Below are 17,523 nucleotides of genomic sequence, written 5' to 3'. Positions count from 1 at the left end.
GGCGTTACTACGAGTAACAGCAGGGAGGAGGACAGAGAGCATATAGGTGTCAAAACCATTTGTCATTAATCTCTGGGAACACAAAGTGTGCCTCAGTCGCTTGAGGAGAAAGGGCACTACCTGACTGTTGCCAGTCAACATACGAGGGCAATCAGAGCAGCAGAAGGCGTCCATGGCAGATCCCCAGCAGCAGAAAGGAACGCAGAGACGTACCACTGCCACCCCATACAGGTACTCACCCTACCACTCTCACTGCGGAACCCCAGCACAATATTTACAACTCCAGATGTAGGCAAAACAAAGCAATGTGGGCAAAACAAACAAAATAACTACGGAAAAGCTTAAAAACAGTTGTAGAAAAGAAAGAGGGTTCTGTGAGGTCCTTTCTCAGCCTGCTCCATCCTTAAGGAACACAAGTACGGCTTCCTTTCAGGTCACTAAAACACAGTATTCCAAGTTGCTCAGTTGCATTAACACTGAAGGTAAGGAATTGTGTATATTTAATGTAACCAATTACTGTATTTTACTTATTTTATGAGGGAAAATTATTTATGCCACTGTTCCATACCTGTAGCAGCATTATGAGAAGCCTGATGAAGCTATCAGAGCGCACCTTGCACATGGATTATTTTATATTGGAGAGTTCAGGTTTACAATGAATGTCTAGAAAATTAATTTAAAAAAATCCTAAACGCACACACACCACCACCATCCCCACGCAACCAGCATCCAACTCTGATGAAAAAGAACAAATAGGAAAGACAAAATCTGAGCAATTGGATCTCTTAGAAAAATTTTGCCTCTTTCTAAAAAGGTGGATGTAAGTATAGGGTCTTGAAAAATCCCTCTGCAGTTCTGAGCTTACCCAAGTGCAAACTCCCTGATTGCCAGCAGGACCTTGGCAAGGGTAGGAGAGAAGGGAAGCAGCAAGGAAACAGTTGTGGACATGCTAGAGACATCCGCAACTCTGTGAGCCCAGCCAAAACACCCCCCGTTTAACACACATCGCTACACTCGTTCCTACCCCAGAACCAGGCCAGACTATCAGGGTTGTCACGTTATTCAACAACCAGCATGAGCCTCTAAATGTGCGATTTGCCAGGAAACTAAGTTTTCAGAGGTTTTGTTTACCAATATACACACACGCATGCCCAGCAGGAGAAGATCTCACAAAGAGGTCTGTCTGCTGCTGAGAAGAAATCGAAAGGCAAGTCTTGGCCTCAAATTCATCTTCACGCAAGCTGAGGAAACACGAAGCAGCAGCACAAAACCAGTTATCCGAAATGCTTCACTGTTCTTCCATCATGAATTTAGACCTGTTCCTGTAAGTATCAATCACTTCCATCAATCAGCAGAATTCTCAGGGCACATAAACCCAAAGGTAAAAATTATTTACTAAACCAAATATTGACAAAGCTTAATGAGCTGACTGCTGGTGCACTACCAACCTGCAACAGTTGTTTGAACAGCTCTCAGCACAGATCACAGAACAACGTGCAATTGCCAGCAGCTATTTTTTTCACTGAAGAGAACAGCTGCCGTGCTGGGTCAGACCACAGGTACCCCTACCCCACAGGGCGTATTCTGTAGGGAAAAATCATAAGAATAGGGCAAGAATATACTGATTCTTCCAAGTTACTCTCCCAGACTCTTAAGACCCTAGCGTACTTCTTCTCTCATGAAAGCATTAATTATTCACTGCAAAAAAAAAAAAATCGTTTTGTTTTAAACTTGCTGGTCTATTTGATGCCACCTAATTCTTATGGAAGAGAAAACAAACCTCAAGCCCCTGTTTGTAATTTCCATGCTTCTGTCTGGTCACCTCTTTTCAGGCAGAAGAATCACGGAATGGTTTGGGTTGGAAGGGACCTTAAAGTCCACCCAGTGCCATCCCCTGCCCTGGGCAGGGACACCTCCCACCAGACCAGGCTGCTCCCAGCCCCGTCCAACCTGGCCTTGAACCCCTCCAGGGATGGGGCAGCTACAGCTGCTCTGGGCAACCTGGGCCAGGGGCTCACCCCCCGCACAGCGAAGAATTTCTGCCTGAGATCTCATCTAAATCTCCCCTCTTTCAGTGTAGAACCGTCCCCCCTCGTCCCATGGCTCCCCTCCCTGATCCAGAGTCCCTCCCCAGCTCTTCTGGAGCCCTTTTAGGGACTGGGAGGCTGCTATACGGTCTCCTGGAGCCTTCTCTTCTGCGCCATGCAGCTTGCACAGAAATACTTCCATATCTTTATCTCTTCTCACTCTTGTCACACATCTCTTAACAGTTTCTGAAGTCTACTATATTCTTCTTTGAGCCTGGGAAATCTCAGATGCTTTTCCAGAGTGTTAATAACTAGTTCACCAGTATCTGTGCACTGTCCACAGCCTAGTTCCACATCAAACATTCCCCATAGAAGCAAGGCTGGCCTGAGATATTCCTTTCCACGTTGTCTTACTCCCATTTCTTGCTACAACGTACTGCCTTTTCAGCTATACCACTGCAACTCTTTCTGGACTGTGCTATAGATATTGCCAGTGAACCCACCTGGAATTATAAAAAAAAGAAAAAAAAAAGGCAGAGTATTGTGAAAAGACTTGGAGGAATATCTTTCAATTTTGCTTCTGCCTCTTTTAAACAATTGTTTAATTGATTTTTGCAGTACTACCTCAAAATTGTACCATCAGTGCAGCTCATCTCCCTCCTGACGTTTTTTTCTCCATACAAAAAGAATTGTGAGGGACATGCTACATCCTTGCAAGGTGCAGAAAAATAAAGACAAGCAGCTGATCTCAAGACTCACAGACCAGACTTGAGGCAATGCAGAGCCTTTTTCTTTAGATAAAGAAAGCAGCAAAAATTCAGAGCGAAGGTTCTGCACAGGGACAGCAGGCAGAGTCTGCCTCCTGCGCCGTCTGGACCTGGCAGAGGAACATTTTACCTAAGATGTTGAATGTTTGGGTAGGATTCATCTTCCCCAACATCACGCGCTGAGCCCATGCAGTCGCTCGAGCTCGTCACTCCCTTCACACTCAGCACGGGGTGTGTGTATGCACACACGTGCATACACCTATACAGCCACTATTCAGTGGAGCTGTCAGCGTAATTCGTCTGTCCAGAGCAGGTATGCGCGGCGAGATGAGATGAGTTCTGCTTAAAACCACTCTCAGTGATTACACTAAGCAAATCTCCGCTGTTGGTCTGAGGAGCTCAGGATGACAAGTCATGAACACGCACCTGACCCCTCGGCATCGGCACAGGCACCCAAATCGTATTCACTAATCCCTAAACACGAGGGGGTGTTTTCAGTGCATGAAAATACCAGCCAGAGCTCTGCAGGGCTCAGCCCCTCACACACACTTGGCATCCCGCTTGGTACATTTTTTCAGAAATTACAGTTTGAGGCGAGAGGAGATAATGAAGCCAGACTACATATGCTACAACAGTTGGAACTTAATCAAACTGTTGACTTTTCATGTAACAGAAAAAAAAAGCTACAAAAACTGAAAACACTAGGATAAAAAAAATAAAAAAGATACACATCAGACCTAAAATAGAGACAAGTATCCACTGAACCAAGAAAACCCAGCAGTAATCCAAATATCAGGAAAAAGGTTGAATATAAGTGAAAAAGAAATCAAACAAGAGGCAATAGTGTAGCAAATGGTGCAACAAGCAATCCTTGCCAGAAAAGGAATTATTTTACATAAGCGTAAATAGATAGAAAGATTCCTATTAAAAAGAAGGATTTCTAACCAACAATCCATGGGTTACAGCAAACCCCCCAGGAGGATCTTATCTTGTTAGCAGCCCCCTTCCAGTCACACCATTTTCAAGAGTTTCTCAGACGTAAGCAAAGAGCAAATGAATAGTTCTTACGGCAACAACCCACATTTGGTCCCCATCTTGCCCAGAGATGTCCTGCCCTGGCCTCTTCGCTGTCACCTGTCCCAGAGACAGAACTGATGAAGTGAAGGCGGTGAGGGGGAAGGACCGGACCGCTCTTTGGAAGGCACGTAGCTACAAGTGGGCTCCAACCACCAGAAGAATTCATCCGCACGAGAGTCTGGTCGCCTGTTTCTGCAAAACGCTTATGGAAGATGGCAGGAATAGATCGCACGAGCTGTTCTGGTGGTACCCATTTGCTTCCAGATGTTTTTACCTTCAGATGCAGCAGAGAGGGTGGATTTGCCATATGGAAACGTGCACTTGCATGAAAGATGTGATAAATCCATCATTCCTGGGAAGCACAAGATCCACAGTACACGTGCTGCAGCCTTCTGCCCAGCTGCAGGACACCCATGCCTTTGGGAATCACCAAATTCCATGCATGTGCACAAGGAAAAGTCTCCGCTGACAACAAGGTTATGAAGCACAACAAATGAGAAATTGCACAAAAAAACCTCTTTGGCTTCTCATCTTCATCACCAGACCGGAGTGAGGCAAGCAGGAGGGGAGCTAGATTTTAAGCGATGTAAAAAATGGTCTAGCTCAGTGACATAGATAAAGCCTCAAGAAGACTCCAGTAAAACCCACATCACCCCTCTCGCTCCCTGCTGACAGCAAACAACTACACATATACACTCACATACACACGTATATGTACGTATATGTAGAAATAGACATATATACACACATAGATGCACTACATCTCTGCGTCAGTCAGCGTAACAAGTCTATACAAGTCCATGTTACAAAAACAAGACTCTTAAGCACGTTTGGGTTTCTTTAAAATCTGAAAACACTTCTATTCTTATGACAACTGAGTGAAAAATCAAGGTCTTCTGAAAATGGCAGATGATGCATGGTACAAATACATAGTCAGTACCGAGACTTTCAAAAGCCCATAAGCTTTCAAGAGAATCTCACAGAAATTAACTCTCTGGTGACTCTGGTTTAAGAACTACCATGCAGCATAATTGGAAGAATATGCCAAAAAGGCAACGCTACAGAAATAAGAAGCTTAAAGAGAGTCAAGCAAGCAGCAGAACAGACCCACGGTCTGAGTAAACAACTGAAAATCAATCACGGAGACTTGCAGATTTATTGACCTTCCCCTCTCAAAGTCTGCTAAAAGATAAACAGGAACGTTTTATAGTATCGAAGAGAAACAGCAGCTGAGATTGCCAGTAAAAGCAAAAGTCTGATGCAATGAATGAAATAATGAAGCTAGTTATCTTATTACCTCCTGGAGGCTTTGCAGCTAGGGATCCATTTCGTGTTCCTTCAGCGCAAGAACATGAAAACATTTAGGAACACAAAGTGCTGGAGGAACCAGAGGGACTAACTGCAGATGATACCTCACCAGCTTATGTAAATTAGCAGAGTCCCGCTACATATTAATGAAAGTTGATTTCAAAAAAAAAGCTATTCCACAATTTAAATTAAGTATCAATCTGGCAGCAGTGTTACTAACACAACATGGAAACAAATGACACTATATGCAAAAGTACACATTCAAGTGTGAGATCTGAGTCAACTGTAAACCAAGGCAAATCGAGTATAACGAACATTTAAATAATTTGCCATTTCACACAACTGATCGTGGACACACTTCATTTTACAGTGAATATGACAGAACAAAAAATGACTCTCGAATGGGTGCAGAGCGTGTTTACATTAAAGGTTGGGAAAAAAAACAAAATCAAAGCTTATACTAACATCTTCTGCCAAAAAAAAAAATCCAACCAAAGTTACTCAAATGAAATCTGAAGCTTATAAAAACAAAAAAAAGAATGCACAGTGAAATTAAAGTTTTCAATTATCTGTATAAAGAGCAGCCCAAAGAGGAAATAAGTTAGAAAATGTGCTTTAACGCAGTAAGAAGAACTTAGAGTACACTGAAAATAAGAACACGGGGAAAGACAGGGAAGCAGTGAAAGACTTTGGTAGAAGGGTTTTTTAAGTGAATCTGTACAGTTTTTTTTTAAAGAAGAATAAAAGTATTTTAAGGTCAAATTTAGTGAAGACTTAAGTAATTACACAGACAGATACTGGGGAGAAGGTAGTTCCTGACATGGGAAAGTATGTGCAATTTAAGACTGTGCATTAGACTTCAAGACTGCTTGGTTGCACTCCAGATTGCAGGCAGTCTAATACACACCCCCGGACACACCTAATACAAGGGTAATAAAAAAAGAAGTGGAGATTGAGAAGCTGCAATTTATTCTTTTTCTTCTAAAGCTGGTCATTTGAAGTTACGAAAGAGCTCACACTTTGCTAACACCTAGCGAGCACTTTCTGAAAAGCCAAAATGATTCTTTTTAAAAAAAAAAAATCTCACTTTAATATAACAGTACCTGCTTCTTGTTTTTTCATCATAAGCAAAGATGGGTTCTACCTTTTTTCCCTGAAGCACAGAGAGGGAAGGAATACAATCCTAGAAGTATTTCTTCCCAATAAAACTAAGGGGTTCATACTCTCCATACAGAGATATCTGTGTTTGGCATTTCACATAAATACATGTTTCTACAAGGTAGAATAGGAATTAAGTATCACTATGTGGGGAAATCAGTGCTACACATTATCTGGAACCATTTGGAGAAAAATCTACTGAAAGATAACAATATTTAGTTCTCTTACAAGAGTATTAGAATGGCACAATTTACCTGGCATTACACTCAAATGCATAACAGGTACTGGAAAAATTCTTCCTTCAAATGGATTAAAATCACAGGAACTCCTGAGGACGACCTTGTCACTGCGGATCCTCACCTGAGCCCTCAGAAACAAGGGCGCACCCTTCAACGGCCTCATACCGAGCACATTCTCTACTGTGGGACGGAATTTGTGTAGGTGCTGATCTCTCAGAATTGACATGTCACGCAATTTCGCAGGGGCTGTGTCTAAGCTGGGCCCATCGTGGGCATGAATGGTTCCGAGATGCTACAACGCATCAAAACTACTCATATACATTGAATGTCAAAAAAAAATAAAAAAATCCTCAAGAGTAGTGCAGAAACAAAACCAGTTATTCCAATCAGAGAGATCCACCAATTTATTAAAAACCACAATTCAAGCTCCTTTATGGCACAATTTGAGAAGAGTTCACAGATCACCCCAGATACTTCCAAAAAATGGTGACGTTCTAGAGAGAAAAGACTTCTCCAGCTTTAAGTATAATGGGTGTTTTCACACACTGCACTACTGGCACGTGCATTCACATTAACAGCAAAATCATCCTACATCTTACTACACTGCAAGGCAAAAAAAGAATTCTTGTGTGCTGACTGGAGAAGAATTCCTTTGGTATTAAGGGATACCCTTCTAATTAATTAATGCTTCATCTGGTGGCTAGATTGTTCCTACTATAACAAGCATGAAAACATGTACCTAGTTTTAATCTTGTTTTTCTTTTAATTCAGTAGTATACAACCAAAAGAAAAACAAGATTAGGCTGCAGAAGAAATCTATGTAGCAATATGAAAACTAAATGCTGGTTTAAGTGACAATGACAGTTGCAGTTATTTTACCCGGTAAACTTCAGAGAACGCAAACTTAAACTCCTAAGGACTTTCTGGAACAGTCTGGGGAAACCCAAAGTTATTATCCATCCTTCAAGTTAGAGACTACAGCACTGTTAAAATACAACAAAGGACAGTTAAACTAAAACATGCCTTTTAATGCAAAAAAACATGGATAACACTGAATATCCCACGTCTGCGTGTTGTTAATCCTCAAAGACCTTCACTCCAAGAGCTGAGGCCAATGCAGAGACACTCTCCGGCAAAGAAGACGCCCTTCTCTAGCAGGGAGGAGAGACAAACTGAAGGAAGAGGAAGCCGTTAAGGCTACTGAAAACACGGACACCGTGTTCCCCCTGAGCTGCGGGCAGAGGGGGGGAGAATTCCCCAAATACATTTTTGCCTTCTTACTCTCTTTCTTAACTGCCACTGTCAGAGACAAGACACTGGACTTTTGGTATGGTCCAGTTACAGCTGCTCTGATGTTTTTAAGCTCTAGTATATATGTAAAAGCATGGATGTGGAATACAATCCCTCCTAAATAAGGTAGATATGGTGATGGTTACACAGTCATTCTAACCAAGAATAAGTCTGAGCTGCTGCCAGAGATGAGCTGAATCAGGGAGCTGATCCAGCTGAAAAAAATCCACCGAAGTGTCAGGTTCTAATTAAATCTATTTCTTGGTGTGACTATGAAACACCCAAGGAAGGTGCAAAAAACATCAGCTGTAGGTGTGGGAGAAGGTGGGACCAATCTGTTCAACAGCAGCCTCAGTTTATGCAAGATTAAAGCATGCATAGAACTATTCTTTCTAACCAGAACCGTGGAAGGACTGAGGATTATCTATATTGCATAATGGTTATGTGATTAAAATAACCGAGGGAGAAAATTCCAGGGAGTTGAGAGAAGCAAGCAAAGCAAAGCTTACTCCATGCAGAACGGGACCAGCCGATAGAGCTGTGCAGTCACTGGGGTTTGCTCTGCCATCAACGTCCTTCCCTGGGAGAAGCCACCCCAAGGAGCAGTCTCGCTCTCTGGGGGACACCTGCTACCCATCCACCAGCCCAGCTCCCCCCACGATGGCCAAGGGGCCCGGGACCGCCAGGACAGGGCGGCAGCTACTGCAGGCAGACCTGACAGGGAACAATGACGTTCAAAACTGTGGCTCTGCCTCTACGCTTGCTACAGCTGGCCCGCCCAGACTTCTAATTAATGGCAGCTAATATTCCTGTAGAAAAATGAGGGTTGTAAAAGAAGCTGTTGGCTTAATACAGGAATAGGTGGCAATTCCATGGTCTGAGCTATGCAGGGAGGCAGTACACAGACCACAATGGCCTATTTCTGCCCTAAATGCTACGAAAACACAAAAATTACTGAAATTATACAGGATATGCCATATTAACAAGATGCATAAAGACATAGCGGCTCTTTGGAAGAGCTGACTATCTTGTGGTTCTTGTACAGATCATCAAATCTCAAAGTGATAGAAAAAGATACTGGAGGTACTGGGAATTTCAATCAGAAAATAACTTCCAATACAGATGTTGATGACTAAAAGTCATCCAAACCTGATAAGATTATGATAAAAGGAACTGGCAACCACACCACTAAGATGCCAGTGTACAACAAAGAGCGCTGCTGAAAGCGGTCAGAGTGGTTCCTTTACCTCTTTCATATTACTTCCAACAGATCAAACTGATAATTACACGGGATGCCTACCCTTTATTTTTACACATAGCAATTTTGAACCTCAGCCTGCAACAGACAGCTGGATAAACACTGAAAATCAGCATAATATTGAAAATATTATTAACATTTCAGAAATATTTTAAATTAATATTAATGAAAGATTTTTAATCCTTTCAGGTAGGCAACTGAAGGGGAAAAAAAAAATTCTTATGATGTTCCTGCTCTGATACACAAACTTTCTAGCCGGTGAACAAGTCACAGATTGCCAGCATGAGCCCAGTAGGTACAAAGACGACAAACATCTGAGGAACTGAAACTTAAGAAACAAAGAAAACTTCTCCTCATGACAGGGTAAGCAGTGCTACAAACGCAGCTTTACTCGAACAGGGAGGGACTTCAAAGGACGCAAACCCACACGGGCCAAGGTGTGCGGCCAGAAGAGCCAGGAACCGCATACACTCTCGATTTCTGGAGAGACAGAGGAGAACCGGTGGCACCATGAAAAATTCCATTTCTTCATAATATAAAGCTCTCTTTGGATACATATCCTAAAATGCTTGTTGGCATATATCGGAGCCATATTTACTCTGACCCATGTCTGACACTGAGATGACTTTTATCAGCTAAGCATAAGCAGAGAGGTCAAATATTGTTTTCAAAACCAGCACCTAATCTATAGTAAACTGCTAACTCCAATTAAAGGTAACTGGTAATGCACATCACAGTGCAGAGTAACCAAGGCACAGATCTGTTCACATTTCGGTATTGAACGGCTCTTACAATTCTCCCTGATGTTCTGGGGGAGGCACAAATCCTGCTTGCACACAAGAAAGCAGAATACTTCTACGCTTGGTTTGACCAACACAGAGGTACAAACTTCATTACAGCTAATTGGCCATAATTTACTTATGGGAGATTTTCAGACTGAGACCTAAACAAAATTTGAGATCATCACAGGCTCTTTATTTCACTGCCGGCTTAACACCAGGGTCGGAGACCAATGCAGAAGCACTTATGAAGAGCTGAGCTGGAAGGCAGGTTCTGTCTGAAGTGGGGGCTCAGCTGGAGGAGCAGAGGTTCCCCCGCACCCTTCGTCCCCGTCAGTGTAAGCTCAGCCAGGTTAGCACAGGAGAAATGGTCCAGGCTGTTCTGCCGATGGAGGTTTAGAGTAGGGAAATATAGCAGATAAACCTGCGTCCATAAAAACTTTCAAGGGAAAAAAAATATTAATAAAAGAGACAAATAACAAAAAGGCAGAGGAATACCACTTTTGTCTAGGAAAAACCCCATAGAGCCTAAAAAAGCTCTATGAACAGCCTCAACGGACCAACAAAACGTACCCACAGCAAACATGGACAGTAGGTCATACCCCACTTCACACAGAGAGATGCCAACAGAAAAACTTCTAGAGCAACAAACTGTACGAAAGGTTACAGAGCAAATGAAAAACAACAGTAACATCATCCCATACCGAGTTAATGTGGGGATCAAATTGATCTAATGAGTTCAAATGAGTCTTAACACTGACACAACTAGCACTTCATAATAAAGGCAACAATTTATATGCAAAGAGAAGCTCTGAACTTCTGTATACTTGAAATACGAAACATTAACCCAGCTTTGTTTCCCTGGAAGGACCAAATAGCAATACTCCTGACAAGAAGAAGTAAATGAACCCTGCTATGAGAACCAAAATAGAGGACAAACTTAAAAGAAGTGAGAATTGAATTCAGCTACAGACTTCCATGAGTTGGCAACACAAAGCCAAAAAAATCTAACTACTAAAATAAATCCTGAGAGCAAACAGCAGGAGCAGACAGATCAGAAATGAAAGCACCCGAAGTAAAATTCCCATGTAATCTCAGAACATATTAATTGAATTTTTCTGGGGTTTCATTGCTGGAAGCAAACTTAAGAAAAATGTATATAGAAAAACGTAGGTCCACATTACAGGGAAAGAACTAAATACTGAGAAAAAATAGGTTCTGACAAATACGGCACTTGTCTGAAAATTGGCAACGCTAACAAAAGTGCTAAAATTGGCAACAAAAAACCTGCATTGAAACTACAAAACCCCAAAATGCCAAGCATTCTTAATTGTTACATCAAAATCCCTAAGCTATTAAGTAAAAAGAAAAGTATAAAGATGCTAATGCAAGTTTGGTTTATAGAACCTTGGCTTCACATGGGATTACTGTCCAGAAGCGCAAGTTAAAAAATACTAAACCACACTTTAATTGCATCCTCTTTCCCACTGTAGGGTTTCTTTCTTTCTTTTTTTGGAATATTTTTACCAATAGTAAATTTCTCAAAGGTGCACAAGTGACACATACTCTCGAAATTAAGACTTGCGCTCCTAAATATGACTGAAGTAATCGATGCCTGTTCGCACCCCAGGCCTTCAGATAACCTTGCCTATTCCTTTACTATTTGTTTATCATTTCTCCTCTGCTTGAAACGGGCTTGTCTACTTCTTTCTCACAGAGGTATGCCGGGCACATCTGAAGCACGTGCATGCACATGGATATATACACACGTACACAGACACATATCCAGCGGTACATGCATATACAAATACTCAGTTTCTCAAAACAATTCCTTTGTATTTGAATTCCAAAGATTACTTAAAACAAACAACGCAGACAATTTCTTTTTAGAATTTCATTTGCAGAAGACTTCTGATGGCAGCTCTTTTCACGGAAAGTATCAAAGCCAATTCCATGCACACACAGAGTCATCAAATATCAAAGTAATCACCCATTCCTTTTCATTTGGCTCCTGCAAATATCAATAACTGTAAGGCGAACACACTACATAAAGCATACTGTATGCTCTGTACCACAGTAAAACCAGAAAATAGACTCCAGATGTTTCCTCAAACACTGCCAAAACTGAAATTTGAAAAAGTGTTGAAAACCAAGCAAAGTTGGAAGCCCTGACTTAAAACACGTAGGAAGCAGCACAAGGAACCTGTAGCTTTGTTAAGAGTAAATTTGTTCTGTCTTCACCTACGAGATAAGAAGGGTCAGTCCTGAATAACTGTAAATACAGCAACTACGAAGAATAAAAATTCCCATTTTCCTCCTGTTTATTACTTCTTTAAAATCACATCTCAGGCCTTCCACAGATTTGAGACTGAGAGAAAATTTTCGACAGCTTTCACTCATTTGGAAGACTAGATTCCTTTGGGAGTTAATTAGACTTAGCTTTTAGCTACACTAAAAGTAACATTGAGAATAGGACTTGGCCCCTAATTTTCCTGATTTGTAATTTTCTCGTGTTCATTAGCACCACAAAGTCAAAACAAACTAACTGATATTGCATGAGTCCTGGTTTGTTGAAATGCAAAGTGAAGGAGGTTTGCTTTAGAATTGTAGAATCATAGAATCATCTAGGTTGGAAGGGATCATCGAGTCCAACCATCGAGGCCAACTGTGGTTCCTTCAGCAGGAACGACTGTTGGCTTAGCACTGCACGGGGTGAACAGTGTTTTGGGCCCATTGTTTCTCCTTCGAGTGCCAAAAACTGTGGCTGAAGCACAGTCGCTTACTAAAAGCATACCCGTACTGTCAAAAACCATCATTTCTAGAGGTTCTTGAGGTGGGACACATCTGGCCCAATAAATCCTGGAAGATCTCTGAAATTTATCAAAATATAAAAGAGTGAGAAACACTCCCAGAGGCGATTCACTATAAGTATCTTAGATATTTCTTTTACAATGAAAATTCGCCTTCAGGATGTGTCCACCTTTGTCCCTCAGACACAGAGGAAGTCTAGGCCACCAGTTTAGCCTTCAGCTACTGCTCTGGTGGGGACAGCAAGAAGAATGCAAGCTGCAGTGCAAAGTACCCAGAAGTGCTCGTGTCAGCAGGTATTTTTGAAAAAAAAAAAAAAAACAAAAAAAAACAAACAAAAAAAAACCAAAAAAAACCCAAACAAAACCAAACAAAAAAAAACACCCAAGCAAACCAAAAAGTTTTGGATCCACCACTAATATCATATACTTTTTCCTGTATTTCCTGACTGCTTAATAACAACAGTGTTTTCAATTTGGAAGTAATGAACAAAATAATGGAGAATTTGAAATACGTGACTTTTTGACCTCTCTGTTGTCTTTCAGAGGTGTTTAGGACAGTCCTCACCTCAATCAAAGCACATTCTGTCCCCTAACTTTATTATACACAGACAGTCTATTGGACCAATACAGGTTATGAAAATATACAATTGTTTACAAAAGCATAGCTTGGCCTGATCTTCTACAGACAGGAAACACTGAATTGTGAAGGTGTAACACAATTAGTTATTTTACCTGCATAGCACTCTTCCCCAGCTTAACCACCTCAAACAAAGTGACAGGGTCCCCTTCTCCATTCTGCTGAGGGTGGCCATTAGCTCTCCCACGACTTGTTCCTCTAGCGGCAGATTCAGGACGCCCCTTGTCCGCTGGAGACTTCCGAGGTTTCTTAGTGGCAGACTGGGCAAAGAAAACCAGTAGAATGAAAGATTATTATAGCTATACCTGCAATCACTCATTGTTTCCTTATAAATTATGCATAAATATTACACACACATTCATGCACTCAAACAAGTATATACACACGAGTGTCACAGAAGCAGCCAGGCTGCAAGGGATCTCGGGAGGTCTCCACCCGACCTCCTGCTCAAAGCAGCTCAGAAATTCAACCGCGTTGCTTAGGGCAAGTATGTATATTTTTATTTATCAGTAGTTGTCGAGGAATAACTTCAAAGCCACTGTCATGTCAAGGTAAGAGCGGTGCATTTCCAGCATTGGAGTGACAGTTCATCTCAACACCCACTTCAGTCTCACCCAACACAAACAGTGGACAACGTGACTAAAACTAGAGAAATGGTAGCAAACCACAGACAGCACAGCAAAGGTGGGTTATGTTGACACACAAAATAAACTTTTAGAATAACTAATGACCTTTGGAAGACAATACATTATTAAAAATACACTTGTCATGTTAACACACATTTTCTGTATTTTTGTTTCTATACAATTTTTATAAGAAACTCTGTACATAAAGAGCCAGCTCTTTGACTCACTCAGATTAAATCACTGAATTAATACAGACAGATTTAGTAGAACATCATAATAGCCCCTTGCTTCAAAATTTTATGAGTTAAAACATTTTCCCTGTGAATCTAAATTATTTAATGAAAATTTTCTCTAGATTCTTCAAGCTTATAATCAGGTGGCACAGACACCACTTGTGAGAAGTGATCTAGGGAACAGTTTGCTCTGAATTTGAGTCACCTCAGGCAAAAAAAAAAAAAGTTTCTGCGGAAAATAACATAAGATTCCTGCCATGATCTTACTTCCACATTCTATTCTTTCTCCTTGCTGTGAGGCAGACAAAAGCAAAAGCTGCCGTTTTCCACAGAACAATGAAGTTATTTTGAGAAATCACGTTAAAGAAAGCAACACGCAAACAACACGAAGGTTACGTTTAGGACAATACCCTCACAGTACCACATACTCGATTACGCTACCAGCCAGTTTCTATTAAAGCTTTTAGTAGACAACATAAAGCCAACATTTTTGGTTGCATCTTCCACTTTTGCAGACACGTGAAGGAATTTTACGGCAGAGGAAAGGGATGTCGTTTCTGGAAGAGAGCTGGCAGCAGACAGCCCTGCAGTCCAGCTTTCCCAGTACTTGAGAAGGGATCTCTGCTGGCGGGGCCACAGAGCTAAAAGAAAGGGCAAGGCAGAGTGCAACTGCAACCACACCTTGCAAATATTCAATGAAGGACTTGCATACAAGCTCAAGCTGGAAAGCCTAAAATAATCACACAATCTCTGTTAAAAGTTTTTTGGATAACATCTATGATGAGAAGAAAATGCATTCTCCCTCAATGAATTTTTAAACACGTGCAAAGCTGCCTTTTATCAGCAAGAAAGCTATCAATACACGAAATGTTTGAGCTCTACCGAGCTCCACGGAGACGCATGATCATTATTTCATAAAACTGCAAAGTAAATTGACTCTTTTGAGATATATAATCCATGTGCTGCTTCACTCTGGGTGACAGTAAGCCGTAAGCACTTCAACTAGCTGCAAGTACTGCGAAACAAAAGCAGGACGGCAAGTGGATGCCCTCCACAGAAGGTAAGGTAAGCCGCCTCTACACTCAGTTTTTCCTCAACATGTAATTCAAAGGGAGACAGCAAACACTGCAAGGCTGAAGGAAAAGCAAGTAGGAGATGGATGCGAAATGCCCCCATCCAAAGACACCTTGCTATTGGAAAGCAACGAGACACAGCACCTACGCTGCCACGAGTACTATGGATCAGTGCCCACACGCTCAAAATGAGGAATCACAAGACACATAACGGCTCAGTTTAAACTCCACTTTTGTCAGGCATCCTAGTGAAAGAGGGTTTGGATCAGAAGGGTGAGAACACCAGTGAGCTCTCAGAAGGGGTACAGGAATAACCACCAGATGCACTTTTGACAGAATTCCTGGACCAAGCCAGATTGCTGAAGCCCAAGTAGCTCAATATCCTGGACCTGAATTAACATCAGATATAGCACTGAGTATACTTGAGAATCTACCGCAGAGTTTCTCTCTGGTATAGATTTTCTTATGACAAGGAGAACATCTCCCACAGTGGAGAAACCATGTCTTTCCCTTAACAAAAGCCATTCCGCATCCCAGCTGGGGTGGCTAAATCCAGATGCAGGATCTGTACTGAATTCTGCCTCAAGAGACAAAACAAGCAAAGGATCCTCCACTGAGAAACCGAAGAAAATCCAACACCAGAACTTTCTGAGTTAGGCAGTGACTAACATTTGCTTCAGGTGGAGAAGTACTGGACGAAGGGTATCCGCTAGGCTTCCACACTCCAGAGCACTTCCACCCAGCAGGTATCCGACAGGAAGCTCCAGCTTCATATTCGGCGTGCAGATATGAAACAGGTCATACATAGGTCCTCCAGCCTCCAGAAACTGCCTGGTGCTCTAATTATGAAGTTTCACAAGCACAACGCACAGAAGTGAGGAACCGGCATTATCTCAATTCATTAACATACAACATTAAGTGCTGTTGTCAGACATTACTTGCATGTAATGTCCCTGAATTTACAGCAAGAAACTCTGCAGGCCATCTTGGCAGATCTGAGCTTCATACGGGTTCCTACCTCTGAGTACAAAGTTGAGTAGGTGACCCCATCCTGGGATGGAGACATCCCACACCACTGAAGCAAATGAAAGAAAAGCTTGGACTGGTAGAGCCACAGAAATGCAAAGAGGACTCCTTCCTGACAGAGAATATCTGTGTAACAGCTGCGGAGGCAGGGTGCTCTTGGAAGTGGAGTTGCAAAGTCAAGCTACAAATCAAAAAATTACTTTTGGCTTTGAGGATGCCAAACAGAGGTAGCCCTGCATCCCAAACAAGAGACCTGCGTTCACAGGAGAGGGTGGTCCTTCAGCTCAACAAACAAAAACCCATCCTCTGATGCCATGAAGAGCTCTCACACAGAAACAGCCCTGCCCAAGGATGAGCGCAGCTCCAGGAAACCTGCCAGACTACCACCAACATGTGTAAAATGGGGTGTTTCATAAGATCAGAGTGAATTTGTCGCAAGTCTACTCTTGTGAGGATCCACCAAATGGTCACCAAGATACAGGAAAAGCAGAACCCCTGCTTCTGAACAGGAACAACAGCTGTGGTTATTGCTTGCCCCTTTACACCCTTTCAGTCAGAAAATTCCTGCTTCTACCTAAAGCCCCCTTAAATTGACAGTCATGCACGTGGGATTTTTTTCCTTTTTAAGTGTCAGAGTCCTGAGGTGGGTGAGAACTGATTGTTTCCTACACTCAAAACTGACTTTTCTCCTGTCAATGAGAGGGATCTCTGAGAAGTCAGGAAAAAAGCAAAGCTGGTTAGCAATACTCTATCTACATACGTTCATGAATCCTTGTAACGATTTCCATAATTCAGGCATCTGCTGCAACGGCAGAGCTGACCTGGAGGTGAATCAGGACTATGGGAGGGAGGGATGAAGAAAGCTGGAGGCTTTTTACTTGCACACCAAGAGCGGTGCTGCTTGGAGCTGTGAGTCTGCAGCAGTTAAATCTCTGAGACCCAGGACAGACGGTCAGTGGTGTCAAAATGGACTGAGTCGCCAAATTAAACCAGAAGTTACTAATCATTTTTCAGATCTGTGCAGTAGATTCAACTAACAACTACTACAGCTGCGGATTTATACACACCAGCATTAGGAAATTCAGAAGTTCCAGAAAGCGCCACAGAAGCAACTCTAAAATGGCCATACCTACTGCTTTGTGGCTTAAACTAAGGAAACAAAATACTTACCCTGACTTTAATTAAATTAAAATGATGACAATTCCAAATTTTATA

General features: G+C 42.0%; 1 protein-coding gene across 5 annotated transcripts in view; it reads right to left on the bottom strand.

The window, feature by feature from the left end:
- Positions 1-17,523, bottom strand: part of STAG1 (STAG1 cohesin complex component) — a 193,888-nt gene that overhangs the window by 121,114 nt on the left and 55,251 nt on the right. For 3 of the 5 annotated variants that reach the window (XM_074591961.1, XM_074591963.1, XM_074591962.1), the window contains one exon: positions 13,446-13,625. In XM_074591961.1, coding sequence (XP_074448062.1) covers positions 13,446-13,625 — 180 coding nt within the window. The remainder of the gene's footprint in view (positions 1-13,445; positions 13,626-17,523) is intronic. The other 2 variants (XM_074591965.1, XM_074591964.1) reach the window with 1 other exon arrangement.

Source organism: Larus michahellis, chromosome 6 (genome assembly GCF_964199755.1).
Source record: "Larus michahellis chromosome 6, bLarMic1.1, whole genome shotgun sequence".
Classification (NCBI taxonomy): domain Eukaryota; kingdom Metazoa; phylum Chordata; class Aves; order Charadriiformes; family Laridae; genus Larus; species Larus michahellis.
Note: the sequence above shows the minus strand (reverse complement) of the source record. Positions and strands in the feature narration are given on the sequence as shown.